General features: G+C 43.8%; 1 protein-coding gene across 23 annotated transcripts in view; it reads left to right on the top strand.

Annotated features, from left to right (window-relative positions):
• The window catches only part of GCNT3 (glucosaminyl (N-acetyl) transferase 3, mucin type), a 68,888-nt gene that overhangs the window by 47,082 nt on the left and 5,270 nt on the right, over window positions 1-16,536 (top strand). For 2 of the 23 annotated variants that reach the window (XR_008554427.1, XR_008554429.1), the window contains exons 1-4: window positions 747-2,218; window positions 14,011-14,149; window positions 14,349-14,440; window positions 15,920-16,072. Coding sequence is in view for 8 of the 23 variants with exons in the window: in XM_054701982.1 (XP_054557957.1) it covers window positions 3,639-4,958 (1,320 nt within the window). In the remaining 15 variants the exon portion in view is untranslated. Of the gene's footprint in view, window positions 1-746; window positions 2,219-3,582; window positions 5,913-14,010; window positions 14,150-14,348; window positions 14,441-15,916; window positions 16,073-16,536 lie in introns of those variants that run through there. The other 21 variants (XR_008554434.1, XR_005123619.2, XR_008554435.1 and 18 more) reach the window with 17 other exon arrangements.

Consider the following 16,536-nt stretch of genomic DNA (forward strand, 5'->3'; position numbering starts at 1 on the left):
ATATGTGTGGCTTTATTTCTATTCAATTCCATTGGTCTGCGTGTCTGTTTTTGTTCCAGTGCAATACTGTTTTTGTTATAGCTTTGTAGTATACTTTGAAGTCTGAGAGTGCGATACCACCCTTCTCCTTTGTTTTAGTCAATAGAGCTTTGGCTATTCAAGATTTTTTGTGGCTCTATATGAATTTCATCAATAGTCATTCTATTTTGTTGAAGAATGTCATTGAGATTTTTATCGGAATAGCGTTGAATCTATAAATTGCTTTTGGTAGGATGGCCATTTTAATAATGTTAATTCTTCCAATCCATGAGCAGGGGATGTCTTTCCATTTCTTTGTGTAAGAAGGTGGTACTTTAAAGGGACCACCAAAGGAAAAAAAATCAGATATAAACAAACTGCAGAAATTTTTTTAGGTTAAGACACTAGAGAGTTTATCCTTTGTTTTTGCCTCAAATTTTACAGCTCAACAACAGAATCACTCAGTCTGAGTAAGGGAAGCTGGCAGATGAGAGCTGAGGGAGTGGGCCAATAATGGTGGGGATACAGCTAATTCTATATGAATCCCTGTTACTAGCCTTTCTTCCTCTGTAATGAGAAACAGAGAAGTTTCAAAAGGTGAGAAGAGCTAAATTTCCTACACTGTATTGGGGGCTGCATAAACAATTCTTGTAGGATAAAACCAACTCTACCTTATCTCTGTTATTTTGTTATTGTCTTCAAAGTCCACCCTCTTAGACTCAGCTTTTCTATGCCAAGGGTGGACTGCAAACCAGGTTTGTGTTCTGCCAGCTGCCCACTTTTAGGCTTTGCCAACAGGAAGTTCTGAAAGGAGACAGAAACAGGAGGCGGGACTTCCTGTTCACTTCCTGTCTACTTCCTGCTTCTGGGAGCATCACCATGCCAACGCCTGTTTACCTGGCCAAGACAGTTTCTTTATGTGGTCTCACTGAATGCAGTTTATAATAATGGAGGACAGACACTGAGCTGCCTCATAAGAGGACTGAATCTCAGCTTTGGAGAGCTTCCACTCAGTTTGGAGACCGCGGCATTAACTGAGTAGTGTCCCCATCTCAGAGGTCTGAATTTCAGGTTGTTGGCATCCTTCTTCTCTACTTTAAACTCAGTAATTTACAAATATTTTCTTTGGTCTTCCAGCCTAGGGGTAGCAGGTACTTCTGACCATTGCTACTTACCTAAAAAATTAGCATCATCTAACCACCCCACTCCCAATTTTCAGTTATTAACAACTTCATACCTGGTTAAGTTCTTTTTTCTAAATTTACTACTTCAATATGTTTGACCAGGAATGCTGCTTTCTTGGAGGAGTGGTTTGGGAGTGAGGGGAAGAGGCAAACAGTGGCAAGCCATGTCAGAAGGCATTTTCAAGAAGGCCTTTTCCACATTGCTTTGCCAAAACCACCCCCGGGGCTCTCAGTGAACTCCAGAAGTCCATAGTGTTGTTCTTCAGATAGCCAAGAACCCTGGACTCACAAATATTAGTGAGGAAGATCTTCCTTTTGGAACCCTGTGGATATTTCTCCAACCTGCAGACTATTAGCAGTCTCAGACCAAGAAAAAGGATTTTTATTGGTGCAGTTGCCACTTAAAGAACAACAACAACAAAACAAAATTTCTGAAGGGTATTTTTCTTGCTTCACTCCTGTAAAGTTGTGGGAACAAAGGAACGACAGCTGAACTCCAAAAGAAGATGGGGCCATACCTGTGTGTTTCTGTCACTCCTTTGTTAAGGGGGGAAGGCTCTCAGGTTCTTAGTGAGCAATGACCAGCTTTTTATGAATGGTTTTGCGGCAGGAGAGCACAGGTACAAACTCACATGTTCTGGTTGAAATAACTTCTTCCTTCTCAGATATTGCCAGCATTTTTTTCTGCCTCACTTCCCAGAATGATTCATTCTTAAGAATATGCTCCTAATGATGTTATCTGAATGTGTTCTCTAATCTGAGAGCAGGAAACTGAAAGGTGAACGGTAGAGCCACCTGGTGCTCTCTACTTTGCGGAGATTAAGGAAGAGGCTAAGCAGTTTCTTGGATGTCCTGTGACTATCAGAAAGTATATATTTTTTGGAGGGGCTGAAAGAAGATCGGGAAATTTGTTGTTCACACAGCTGCTTCCATGGAACTCACTCAGTCTTCCCTTGGAAACAGAATATACGCCCTAGCAAGAGATCTTCCCCATCCAGGGAAATAAACTGTTAAAGGTGAGAATTTTCTTAATTTCCCATCATTTTCTTCCCCTTGGATTCCCATAAAACTTATTCTAAAGAGAGGACAATCCTAAGCTTAGAAAGATGGGGCTAATAAGGGAAATCAGTCATTGCTGGAAGGATGTGTCACATTCTGTTTCATTCCTGGGAGGTATTTTTCCTATAATGTCTGATTTTCTTTTTAAAATTTTTTTTAGATTTATTTATTTATTTATACAAGCACTGGGTACAGTCAGAAGCACGGGAGGGTGAGAGAATTCACCAGAGCCAGAGTGGGGAGCAGAGCAGGCAGAAGGACCAAAGTACACTGCTGAGGGGAGCAGCGGGTGGCAGGAGAGGTCTGCGCGCCATGTGGGACCCTCCTCCGGTGGCCGGGGAGCAGCCGGGGATCGAACCGGTGCTGCAGGGGCTGTAGGCAGCTTTGCAACCCAGCGCTCAACCGCTGCGACACGGGGGAGGCCCTAATGTCTGATTTTCTTGGATGGTCTATACCCTGTACTATATTGGAAAGGTAGTGGTGGTTTGAAGGAACACATACTAGATTTACAGACAAAAAACTGGGAAAAGAGGTGGGGGGAGGGCCCCAGATTTGCTTCTCATATGTGATGTCTGAGGAGACCTAATAAGACTTTATTTCAGGTATGTTGTAAAAAATCAAATGAGACTTGTAAAGAAATATTTCTAACCCATAGAAATAATTGATTAAATATTATATATGCAAAGCTTTGTGTGTAGATTTATTTTGATGTTGGATAGGAGTTATCTGTTTTGATTATAATGCATTTTTTGAATTGCGCCCAATTTTTTGTATTGAAGATTTTTATTTTATAGAAGAGTGGCTAGATATCACATTTAACTAATGAATTATATGTGATGAAAACATCCTAATAATTAAATTACCAAAGAAGAGCAAGAAATTCACTTTATTACAAAGGACCTTTGGAACTGATGCTGAGACTGCGAATTTCCTGATTTTTCTCTCTAGACCGAACATTCTAGGCACCGTTTATGAGTTATGTTAGAAACAGGGTGATAAGACGTAGAAGGAAGAATAAGGACTGTAAATAGGGACTTCCTCTTACTATCTACACTTCTGTGTCAGCAGGTGCTCAGTACTGCTTTCCTTTCTCCTGGGGTAGAGACTAGATTCGGAACCCAGCTTAATCAGCTAGTTTGTAGGGTCAGGTTATTGACCTCAGTCAGCAAGCCAGGTTGAAGAGGTTGCTAAGGAAGGTATTGACTGAAGATATAAGGTGATGTCTAGGTAAGAAATATCTTTTTACCTAACTTTGAGTTGAACTTGATTGTGAATATGTTCAGGGTGAGTTTGTAATTGAAGACATTTTGTTCTGTCCAAGGATTCCATCTTCTTCCTTACCCTCCCCTCTGTTCAAACTCTACTGATCTTCTCTCCATGAAGATGATTTGGTGGAAGAGAACTTCCCGGCGGCATTACCTCTGGGCCCTGGGCTGCTACATGCTGCTGACCATTGTTGCAGTGAAACTTTCTCTCAGATTGAAATGTGACTTGAATTCCCTGGATCTGGAGTCCAGGGACTTCGGAAGCCAGCACTGCAGGGACATCTTGTACAAGTCCCTGAAGCTGCCAGCAAAGCGATCCATCAACTGTTCTAGGATCATCCAAGGGGATCAGGAAGCTGTGACTGAGGCTCAGCTGGATAACCTGGAGGTGAAGAAGAAGCGGGCGCCCCTTACAGACGCCGTCTACCTCAACATGACCAGAGACTGTGAGCACTTTAAGGCTCAAAGAAAGTTCATACAGTTCCCACTTAGCAAAGATGAGTTTGAATTCCCTATTGCATACTCTATGGTGGTCCATGAGAAGATTGAAAATTTTGAAAGGCTGCTGCGAGCTGTGTATGCGCCTCAGAACATCTACTGCATCCATGTGGATGAGAAGTCCCCAGAAACTTTCAAAGAAGCAGTCAAGGCAATTGTTTCCTGCTTCCCAAATGTCTTCTTGGCCAGTAAGTTGGTCCGGGTGGTTTATGCTTCCTGGTCCAGGGTGCAGGCTGACCTGAACTGCATGGAAGACTTGCTCCAGAGTGCTGTGCCATGGAAATACTTGCTGAACACCTGTGGGACCGACTTTCCTATAAAGACCAATGCTGAGATGGTCCGGGCCCTCAAGATGTTGAACGGGAAGAACAGCATGGAGTCAGAGATACCTACCGAGTACAAATCATCTCGCTGGAAGTATCACTATGAGGTGACCGACACATTGTACGTAACTGACAAGGAAAAGGATCCTCCCCCTGAAAACTTACCCATGTTCACAGGAAATGCCTATTTTGTGGCTTCTCGTGCCTTTGTTCAACATGTTTTAGAGAACCCCAAATCCCAACGACTCATTGAATGGGTAAAGGACACCTACAGCCCTGACGAACACCTTTGGGCCACCCTTCAGCGGGCACCATGGATGCCTGGCTCTGTTCCCCACCACTCCAAGTTTCACATCTCAGACATGACTGCCATCGCCAGGTTGGTGAAGTGGCAGAACCACGAAGGAGACATTAGTATGGGGGCACCTTATGCACCTTGCTCTGGAATCCACCAGCGGGCTATCTGTATTTATGGGGCTGGGGACCTGCATTGGATGCTTCAGAACCATCACCTGCTGGCCAACAAGTTTGACCCACGAGTGGATGACATAGCCCTTCAGTGCCTGGAGGAGTACCTGCGTCATAAGGCCATCTACGGGACTGAGCTCTGAGATACACTCAGGGTATTGCAAACTGTGGGGCAGCTTGAACCTGAATGTGCTGGGACAGTGTGGGGTGGGAGATAAGGGCTCTGGAACCCACGGCACCCTGCTGCCTTATGAACTATGCCCACCCTGCTGCCAGTAGCTCCTCCCCCAAATAAGAACCAGGTATTTGGGGGAGTGTCAGAGGGGAAGTGTGGCAGGGGGTTCCTAGATTTCATCTGAAAGCTTCGTGTCAGCTTTTCCCCTCTTTGGAGATGCTGGTCCTCATAATTCTAGGCCTGGCAATGGGAGGGGGACTTTGATGGATGAGGGCTTTCCCTTTTGCACTATTTAAAAATAAATAACTTTTGATTCAGAGTGCTACCTTTTGTCTAATAAGTGCCTGCTAAGAGAATCCCATTATTCCAAAATGATTGGTCGCATAGCAAATTCAGAGAGGAATGGAGCTGATTGTTGAAAGCTCTCCTGAATTTGTTTACATTGCCAGATTGATGGTTTTTCCATCAGGGAAAAGCCAGGGTGATTTATCCAATCGATCGCCCATAACTGTATTTTTGTTACACATTCTGCATATTTGATCTTTAGTTGAATGAGTGAAAATCTCTCAAGAAATGAAGAAAGGCAGTGGATGGATTTATTTGGGAGCAGATGACTTTATTTAGGAATAAAGTATTTGAATTAAAAATGGAAAGAACAGCTAGATACATTGTCTGTCTTAAGTACCTTAATTGAACTGAAGATGTGGTCTGTCTTTCACTTAGTCCTTCATGGTAAGGCTGGTTAAGGTGTGGTTCCCATCTCTGTGAGGCTTGCGCATACGAGAAACACCCCACAGACATCATCCAAGCCCTGGTGGGCCTTGTTTTTGACACTGGGGTAACAGAAGGAAGAGAAACCCCCCTGGTCATGCTCTCACCCCAATGGGAAGTGGACTCTAAGCAGCTAGGCAACCGTATTAGAAGAAGACAAGTGCCTGAGGCCTTAGGAGAGTGGGGGGGTTGTGGGGGGAGGGTGCTTAATTTGAAATGGGGTGGTCAGGGTGGCTCTGGGAGAAAGGTGACATTTAAGTCGAGACCTGAGAGAGAGAGGAACAAAGGAGGGAAAACAGGGCGAGCCAACTCACAGGAAAGTCCTGCAAAGCCCTGGAACGTCCCCTCCCTGGCTTGTAAGATGAACAAGGAGCAAGTTAGTGTAAGTGGGGCAGAGGAGAGGAGGGAAGAAGTAAGGAGGAGGGTCTATTGTGAAAGCCCTTGTAACTCATCCCAGGCCTTTGTGTTCCCTGAGGGAAGTGGGCGGCTGCTGGAGAGTTTGGAGCAGAGGACTGACAAGGTCTGGGTGACAGCTGCATAGGAAGACACTTGTGTTGAGAACAGATAGGCCGGGAGCGAGGGCGGGAGCGGGGCGCCAGGCTGGGAGGTTGTGGCAACCATCTGAGCCGTAACCATGGTGGCTTGGCCCAGAGACGCAGTAGCAGTGAGGGAAGTGGTCAGATTCTGGAAATGTTGTGGAGGATTTGCTGACAGATTGAGTTTGTGGATGAGAGAAGCGGAGTCCAGAATGAGCCCAAGGACTTTGTCCTAATGATCAGTTGTGAGGACAGAGTTATCATTAACCAAGAGGGAAACCTGTGAAAGTAGTTTTTTAGGGGACGACCAGGAGTTTGATTTTGAACTTGTGAAAATGGAGGTGCCTATCAGACATTAAGGAGATGGTGAGACGAGTGGACAAGAATCTGAGCTCAGGAGAGGTCTACCCACAGACACATCTGGGGTTCACCGGCTTGTGGACAATAATGCCATGAAACTCGATGAGAGTCCTAGCGGGGTGAAAAGAGGGCCTGACATGAATTCTGGGGCTCTCCAAAATGTAGAGGTCACAGAGGTTAAGAGGAATCGGTGAGAAATTTGAAAAGGAACAGCTTAGTGTGGCAGAAGGAAAATCAAGCGTGTGGCCTAGTGAAAGCCTAGAGGAGACAGTGCTTCAGGGAAGAGGGGCTGGAGGACAGTGCCCAGGGCCTGGTGGTCCCAGAAGGTGAGGATGGGGAAGCAGTGACTGGAATTAACGACGGGGAGGTGACCCTGATGAGCCCAGGTTTTCGACTGGAGGTGATTCGAGGGAACGGTGGGCCCACTCTCTATTCAGCAAGTATATAGAAATCTTTTGAGTGTTGTTTTAAAAGCAGCAGAAAAACAGTAGAGTGACCGACGCTTGAGAGAAGGTTGTCTTAAAAATTGGGACAGCGATAGCCTGTTGTCCACTGATGGGAAGCCCCTACAGGAGGAGCAGATGTGGAATGAGGAGACTCCCCAGGCCGGCCCAGGAAGCCACTCAGGCACGCACAGGGCGGCCTTCTGTGCCGGGCTCGGATGCTCGCGGTGGGGTGGGTCGGTGTGGAGGTGAGAATCTGTGGAGCTCTGTCCTCCTTTTTTGCTACTTTCTAATTTTATCTGATAGGGGAAAGTGTGTATGGGTGTGTATACTGTGCTGAGCACACACACACACACACACACACACACACAAATACATATATACCTATGTTGCTGGAACCCAAGTCAAGAACAAAACATCACCAGCAACCCAGGGCAGCCCCTCTTTCAAAGCACTGCACAAGCCCTGCAGACACAACTCCTGTCCTGACAGCAGGGCTGAGTTTGCCCTTTGTGGGTGTGTGTGTGTGTGTGTGTGCGTGTGTGTGTGTGTGTACGTACTGTTTTCTTTTGTTTATGGCTCCCTTAACTCTGCGTTTCATCTAAGCTGGGTGTAGCAGTGCCTTGGTGATTCTCTGTGCTTACACCACTGGGGAACGTTTGAATTGTTTGCAGCTTTTGTCCATCATGTCGTCATTTTAGTCATTCTGCTGGGTGGGGTCATCAGATTCTGGCTTTAATTTGCATTTTCCTGATGACTAATGGTGTTAAGGAACTTGTTATAGGTTTATTAGTTGTTGGATATCCTGGAAGTTTTTTGCTCAGTGACATAAAGCACATTTTTTTTCATTTTAAAAAATTTTAGTTTATATATTTTTTACATTTTTTATGTTTTGCACATTTTCATCTTGGATGTATTCCCCATACAATTCCCACCCCCCTTATTTTGACCCTAATCTTTCCTCCACCTCCCCACCCCCCATGTAATGTGTCTCTGGTTTAAAGTTGCTTGTTGATTTTGATTTTTACTTTATTATAATTAGTCTTTTTCCTGGTTCCTTATTTAGGTTTTCTAAATTCCTGCTATGAGTGAGACCATCTGGCATTTTTCTTTTTCTTTCTGGCTTATTTCACTGAGCATGATCCCTTCCAGCGCCATCCATGTTGCGGCAAATTGCATGAGTTTATCTTTTTTGAATGCTGAGTAATATTCCATGCTGTATATGTACCACATCTTCTTGATCCAGTCATCTATTTTGGGGCATTTGGGTTGTTTCCAAAGCTTAGCTATTGTAAATTGTGCTGCTATAAACATAGGGGTACAGGTGCCCTTTGGAATTGATGTTTCTGTGTCCTTTGGGTAAATACCTAGGAGTGGAATTGCTGGATCATATGGAAGCTCCATCTTTAGTAGGTTGAGGAAACTCCACACAGCTTTCCACAGTGGCTGAGCCATTTTGCACTCCCACCAGCAGTGCAGGAGAGTTCCTTTTTCTCCACATCCTTGCCAGCATTTGTTGTTGCTAGTTTTTTTAATATGTGCCATTCTCACTGGTGTAAGATGGTATCTCATGGTAGTTTTGATTTGCATTTCCCTGATGACAAGTGATGTTGAACATTTTTTCATATGCCTGTTGGCCATTTGCTTTTCATCTTTGGAGAAGTTTCTTTTTAGCTCTTCTGCCCATTTTTTTTTAAAGATGTATTTATTTATTTATACAAGCACTGGGTACAGTCAGAAGCGCGGGAGGGTGAGAGAATTCACCAGAGCCAGAGGGGAGAGCAGAGCAGGCTGACTGATGAGGTACACTGCTGAGGGGAGCAGCGGGCGGCAGGAGAGGTCTGCATGCATATGGGACCCTCGCCCGGTGGTCGGGAATTGAACTGGCACTGCAGAGGCTGCGGGCAGCTTCGCAACCCAGTGCTCAACCGCTGTGCCACTGGGGAGGCCCTCTTCTGCCCATTTTTGACTGGATTATTTGTTTTTGTTGAGTCTCTTCAGCTCTTCGTAGATTTTTGTGATCAGTCCTTTATCATTAGTGTTGTGTGCAAAAATGTTCTCCCAGTCGGTGGGGTTTTTCTTTGTTTTGGTTACTGTCTCTCTTGCTGCACAGAAGCTCTTTAATTTGAGGTAGTCCCAGCTGTTTATCTTTGCCTTCACTATCACTGCTCATAAAGCACATTTTATGAGCTGATCATTTTATAAGCCGAGGATGAGGGTGGAGATATGGGAGGCTTGGTGAAAGAAAAGGTATGAATGGTTGTTTCAGATTGGAAACTGGAAAAGAAGTCAGACCAAGTGAAAAAATAAGCCAGGCAGGATTAAGAACCCATTGACGAGCAAGTTGAAAAAGAAATCAGCTACTCGTCCATATTCTGCAGCCAAAGTACAGCACAGAGTAGCAGTTCCCAGGAAGTAAGAGGAGGAGCAAAGGAGCCAAGGTGATGGGCCCTGGGTGGGCGGGCCAGGACACGATGCCATGAGTGTACGTGTCACTTCCTCCCGGTGTTGGGACCGATGTGCTGGGACTGCTTTGAAGGGAGCAATTGGTTCTACTTCAAAGTCTATTCAAGTCACATTTCACTGGGCCATCGAGTTCACCAAATAATGAAAATGATAAAAGGTTTTCCTGGCAGGCACGTGGATCCCCAGATGTAAGGAAATACGGGGTGTGTCCTCAGGGCCCTCTGTCCCTGAGGAGGACTGGGCAATGAGGGCAGGTGAGGCTGGGGAAGGACCGGATTAGAGACTCTGGGGTTCTGTTTCTGTTGAGGTGCTTGGGCCTCATCTGTAAGCAATGAGGGTCTGTCGAAGATATTTTTAAACCTGAGACTGGCCCGGCGATGCCTGTACATCACCCAGCCCTCACCACACTTGTTTTATCTCCACTCCCACCCACTCGCCAACCCAACCGTGCTATTTTGAAGAAAATCCCAAATATCATATTTATTGTTCAGCATTATCATTCTCTCATTTATTGTTCAGCATTGTGTCTCTCAAAGAAGTAACAGATACCATGTTTTAAAAACATAGCTAATGACCTATCTATAATAGTAACAATGATTCTTTGATCAAACACCAAATTACTTTCTAATTTCCCTCACTGCATCATATGTGTTGCAACTGATTTATCTGAATCAGATTTATTTGAATTGGGTTGATAAATCACTTAAATCTTTTAATTATAGATTCCCCCTCCACTTTTTTGGTTTTGGTCATTTACTTGTTGAACAAGCTCGGTCTTTTATTTCCTGTGTGGGTTCACAGGCTGACACACCCACCGCTGGATTCCGCTGATAGGCTCTCGGTGGGGACACTGAACACGTTCCTCTGTCGTGGGTATTTGTTATTAATGGTGCTTCCTGTAGAAGGTTGATTAGATTCAGGTTTGAGATTTTGCTAAGAGAATTGTATAGTTAGTATTTCCTATTGTATGGTATCAGGGTGGTGCACACTATATGTTTGTTCTTTTCAGTATTGAATTAAACTGAGATTTGGAAGTTGCCAGCCTGATTATAAATTGTCTATAATCTTTTCACCTAATCGTTTTAAGTAACCATTGATGATAATTGCTTCTATCTATTATTTCACAATGGATTGCAAAATGTGATATGCTATTTTACAAGCCTTAAAAGCAAAATTTCTTATCAACTATACTGGTACTGACGCAGTTATTTCTCTATCATTTTTCAGAACAATGAACTGGTTACATAGTGACAAATGAGTTTGTGTAGAGAGGGGGTATTGCTATACAGTTAAGCTCAAAGAATTGTTTGAAAACATAACATATGCTTTGATTCATTGCAATTATAATTTTGATGTTCAGAATGTTCCAGTTTTGGCTACTGTGTTCTCTTACTCCTTAATCCAGGCATTTGTTGACGGGCATTTAGGTTGCTTTCATGTCTTGGCTGTAACAAGGTGCATATCCCTTGCCAAATTAGTGTGCTCATCATCTTCAGACTCATAATAAAGAATAGAATTGCTCCATTATGTGGTATGGAAAACAGTATGGTGATGCCTCAAAGAACTGAAAAAATGGAAATACAGTAAGACCTAGTTGAATAAGTGAGTGGAAGGCAATAGCAGCTCATTAGAGGAGGAATCACTAAGCACTTAGACACCTCTGGACTGGAGCTTAAGGTCCCCACCAGGTAAAGACCCCCAGCTGACTGAGGGCAACAGGCAAATAATATGGGATGTGAAAACAAGATCAGTGGTGGTGATGTGACCTATAAAGAGAGGACTATTCCATTCACCCATTTTATCCAACCCCTTCTGACAGCCACCCATCTGTTCTCTTTATCTGTAAGCTCAGTTTTTAAGATTCCACAACTGAGATCATAGAGTATATTGTTGTCTGACATTTCTCTTAATGCCTTTAAGTTCTGTCCGTGTTGTTGAACTTTTTAATGGCTGAGTAGTATTCTCGCGTGTGCGCGCGCGCGTGTGTGTGAGTATGTATGTATGTATACATGCACTCATGTAATTTTCTTTATCCGTTGATGGATACTTAGGTTATTGTAAATAATGCTATAGTGAACATGGTGGTACACTTACCTCTTTTTTAATTTAATTTTTTACATCATTTTTCATTTTTTTGGATAAATACCCAGAAGTGGCATTGCTGGATCACGTGGTAGTTCTACTTTTAATTTGAGGTACCTCTTTACTGTTTCCATAGTGGTTGTACCAATTTACATTCCCACTAACAGCACAAAAGGGTTCCTTTTCTTCCATATCCTTGTCAATGTTTGCTTCTTGTCTTTTTGATAGTAGTCATTCTAACCAGTATGAGGTAAGAGCTCATTGTGATTTTGATTTGCATTTTCTAAGAGATTTTATTTTTGCATATTTTTACACTTCTGGGGTGTAGGCCAGAAGTGTAGGGGGTGAGAGGATTCACCAGAGACAGAGTGGGGAACAGAACAGGCAGATCTATGAATGCAGTGGGCGGAACAGGAGGTCTGCTGCACTATGTAGGTTATCTCCCTGGCTGGTGATGGAACTCAAGCCATTGCAGTTGGCCTTCATCGTGGTAGTGCTGAGAATTCACCCCTAAGCCACCAGGGAGGCCCCCAGTAATTTCTTACTACATATGATTTGCACATATTTTCTCCCATTTAGTTTGTTACCTTTCATTTTTTAAAAAATTTATGCATACAAGAACTGGGGTACAGACCAGAGGTGTGGGGGCTGAGAGGATTCACCAGAGGCAGAGTGGGGAACAGAACAGGCAGACAGACCAAAAGCACTGCTGAGGGGAGCAGTGGGTGAGACAGGAGAGGTCTGCTGCATCATGTGGGTCACCTCCCTGCCTGGGGATATGCTGCAGAGGCTGCGGATTGCTTCATAGTGCTGCGTCTTAACTCCTTGCGCCACCAGGGAGGTCCCTGCCTTTTCATTTTGTTGATGGTTTTCTTTGCAGCTTTTTAGTTTGATATTGCCTCACTTGATTTTTGCTTTTTTGGCTTGCACTTTTGGTGTCAAGTCCAAAAATTATCACCAAGAATTATGTCAAGGAGCTTATCACCTAAGTTTTCTCTAGAACTTTTATGGTTTTAGTTTTTCAATCCTTTTTTTTTTTTTTTTGCATATGGCTGATTGGTTTTCCCACCACCATTTACTAAAGAGACTATCCATTTCTCATTGTATATTCTTGGCCCTTTGTCATAAATTAACTGGCCACACATTTGTGGGGTGATTTCTGTAATATGGAATAGTCTAGTCCATTGAGCTGTGTCTGTTTTTTTTTTTTAAAGAACTTTTTTTTTTTTTTAAAGATTTATTTATTTATTTGTTTATTTATACAAGCACTGGGTACAGTCAGAAGCGCGGGAGGGTGAGAGAATTCACCAGAGCTGGAGCGGGGAGCAGATTAGGCAGAAGGACCGAAGTACACTGCTGAGGGGAGCAGCGGGCGGCAGGAGAGGTCTGCGCGCCATGTGGGACCCTCCTCCGGTGGCCGGGGAGCAGCCGGGGATTGAACCGGCGTTGCAGAGGCTGCGGGCAGCTTTGCAACCCAGCGCTCAACCGCTGCGCTACCGGGGAGGCCCGAGCTGTGTCTGTTTTTATGCCAACACTGCACTGTTTTAATTTTTACAGCTTTGTAGAATAACTTTAAATAAGGGACCTGTTCTTCATCAAGGATGCTTTGGCTATTTGGGGTCTTTTGTGATACTACCTATTGTGGAACAGAATGAATAAAAAAAGCCGGGGGGGGGGGGGGGCAGGGAGCAAACAACATGAATGGCCAGTCCCTTAGGAAAGGCATCAATGCTACCTATGCATTTCCAAAAGTCAAAAGAATGTTCTCAGATCTCTGCTCAGGAAAAAAGAAACAATTTTGATGCCAGTTTCTCCTGGAACATTACTTTAAGGTCACAGAATCAGACAATAAGAATTGTTCAAGAGAAGGTCTCCCCTGATGGTGCAGGCAGTTGAGCACCACGCTGTGAAGCTGTCTGCAGCCTCTGCAGTGCTGGTTTGATGCTGGCAGGCCGGCGAGGGTCCCACATGGCGCGGCAGACCTCTCCTGTCTCGCCCGCTGCTCCCCTCAGCAGTGTATTTCGTCAGTCTGCCTGTTCTGTTCCCCGCTCTGTCTCTGGTGAAGCCTCTCACCCTCCTGCGAATCTGGCCTGTACCCTGGTTCTTATATAAAATAATCTTAAAAAAAAAGAATTGTTCAAGAGAGATCTATTAATAGTCCTTTTGTGGTGTTCATTTGAGCTAATCCTACTAAGCAAGTCCTTTGTTGCACATTGCCAAGTTCCGGTATGTGTCACAAGGTAAAATGCCTTGCCCCAACCCACATGCAGATTCTGTATACCTATGGATTAGAAAAAAGGAGTCTCTTATTACTATAGCATGTAAAAAAAAAAGAAGCCTGATGAATGTTTACCAAATTTAGGAGGATTTTTAGAATGGATCGACAAAACAAAGATCTTCCTTTGGAAGATCTGGGAAGGCACCATAAAGAGCTGGCGAGTCATTGTGCAGGAGAGCCACAACTGTGACACTACCACACGGGCGCTGCACGCCATATTAAGGTAACGTGGACAGAGAAAACAAAACCCAAATAGAACATTTTAGGCCAAATGTTGCACATAGAGGATGTGGATTTCTTAAAAACCTTTTGAGAAATTTTAAAACATAATCAAATATGAGTGTGATGAATCTCATCTGTTACTGAACTCTAACAACTATCAGCACAATTTTATCCATATCCCCTTCTCATTAATTTTTGAGGTCAAAAATATCTTCATAGCAAGTGTGCGTGGATTTTGATCATCTGGATTCTCAACTGGACAACTCACCAACTGCATACAGCACATTCTGAGGTGAACAGTAGTAGGGACTTATTTACATATTTAAAGATGCTTAAATAACTGGCAATACCATGAAGGACAGCTCATATTTTCCATGTACTCTAATTTTGTGGCTTGTGGGATTTTATTTTACTCTTCCTAATTACCTTTTTGGTCTTGGAAATGCTTTTCTGTGACTCTATGGTGACCAAATGGTGGCATCCTGGTCAGTAAGCTTTGTAAGTCCATGTTAATCATAACCTGAATTCCAAGCTCTTGTTGATTTTCTGATGGCATTTCCGAGATACAGAGTGCTCTCATCTACAATTACTCTTTTAGGTCAAACTAATTTTTAACTCCTGCATGGATTCTCTTTGTCTTGCCTGCATGTATTTCAGTGTCGCTTCATGTGTCTCTCCTCATCATGACCATTAAAAAATTACCATAACAGGGCCTCCCCGGTGGCCCAGCGGTTGAGCGCTGGGTTGCGAAGCTGCCCGCAGCCTCTGCGGCACCGGTTCGATCCCCGGCTGCTCCCCGGCCACCAGAGGAGGGTCCCACATGGCGCGCAGACCTCTCCTGGCGCCCGCTGCTCCCCTCAGCAGTGTGCTTCGGTCCTTCTGCCTGTTCTGCTCCCCGCTCTGGCTCTGGTGAATTCTCTCACCCTCCCGTGCTTCTGACGGTACCCAGTGCATGTGTAAACGAAACAAAAAAAAAAAACGAACAAACAAACAAATAAAAAAAAAAAAAAAAATTACCATAACAAATTCCCCATAAAAAATTCCCTGCCCTGCTGTTAAGGATCCTGTAACATACTCTCATTTGACCATATCAGTTCTGTTTTCCACTTTGCCTGACAGTGCACCGTTTTATTGAGTCCAAGTTTCATAACTTGGCTGAAAATAAATGTTTACCCAATCGAGATATATGGTGTAATATTTAAATTTATGTGCATATTTAAAAAAGTCAAAATTCTACTTCATAGAAATTTAATTATGACCACTGAAAACTGAAGGCAAAACACTAAGATTCTTTGGTGTCTACCAAGGGATAAAATATTCGCCTTTCTCTCCTCCCCAAATTAGCTAAAGATCAATTATAGTAAGTAAGCAAACAATAACCTGTTTGGTGTTAAGCCCAGAGGCTCTTTTTTGTTGACTCTTTGGGTATTAACCCTTTGCACTCCGCTGTCCCCTCTCAGGGGACATCGGAATTCTAGCATATCACTCGGATGTCCCCTCTCAGGGGACATTGCAATTTATTTGTGATTATGGGGAATTGAGGTTATTTCAACGCAACTTTTTGAGACATGCATGTTTCCCTGAAGTTTTATCTTGAAATGGCACAAGAAATTAAATCAAAATATCATAAAATGGTTCGGAGTGCAAAGGGTTAAAATAGCATTTTCTCAGGCATCTAGAGAGGACTGACTATATGATAACATAAAGTGTAGCTCTCACTGCTAAGTACTGTAGAAGAGTTAATGGATTTTTTTTTCTTCCCCATAAGCAGGGAAGTAAGGTTATCAGTGGAGCCTGTGGTCAGGCGGGAGAGCACAAAGTGGTGTGATCTCCATGACCCTGTTCTGTTCTTCCAGTACCATCCGCGTCCCACTGTGGGAAGAACATCTGCTCCACAAGCAAGTGTCAGTCACGGGATGGATACGTAAGTAATCAGATCTGATGAAGGAAATGCCAGGCTAGGACTCAGGCCCAGACCAAGCAGAGGTGTAGATGGTGCCTAATTTAAATACAAAATTGGTTTTGACTGACAGAATGTAATCCGTAAACGACTAACATTCCATACCAGTTACCCAGATGACCTCAATGAATACTGGAACTGGCCCACATTCTTCCTGCTGTTTTTTCATGACTCATTGAGGTAAAAAAAAAATCTTAGTGGCCTGCATGGCTTTTGATCATTTGGGTTCTCAATCGGACAACTGGCTGACTCATTTGTAAAAGATCAGACGCAGTCAATAGGGGCTACGCTCACATGCAACTGGGCTTGTTTTTGAAGGATGGGTAAGATGATTTTGAAAGGGAAGGCATGGCGGAGGAAAGAGCACAAGCGATGACAAAAGGGAAATCTTAGCTCTGACTTGCTTCTCAAATTTAAGGGCAACAGCC

Source organism: Talpa occidentalis, unplaced genomic scaffold (genome assembly GCF_014898055.3).
Source record: "Talpa occidentalis isolate TD23 unplaced genomic scaffold, MPIMG_talOcc4v2.1 talOcc4.11, whole genome shotgun sequence".
NCBI lineage: Eukaryota > Metazoa > Chordata > Mammalia > Eulipotyphla > Talpidae > Talpa > Talpa occidentalis.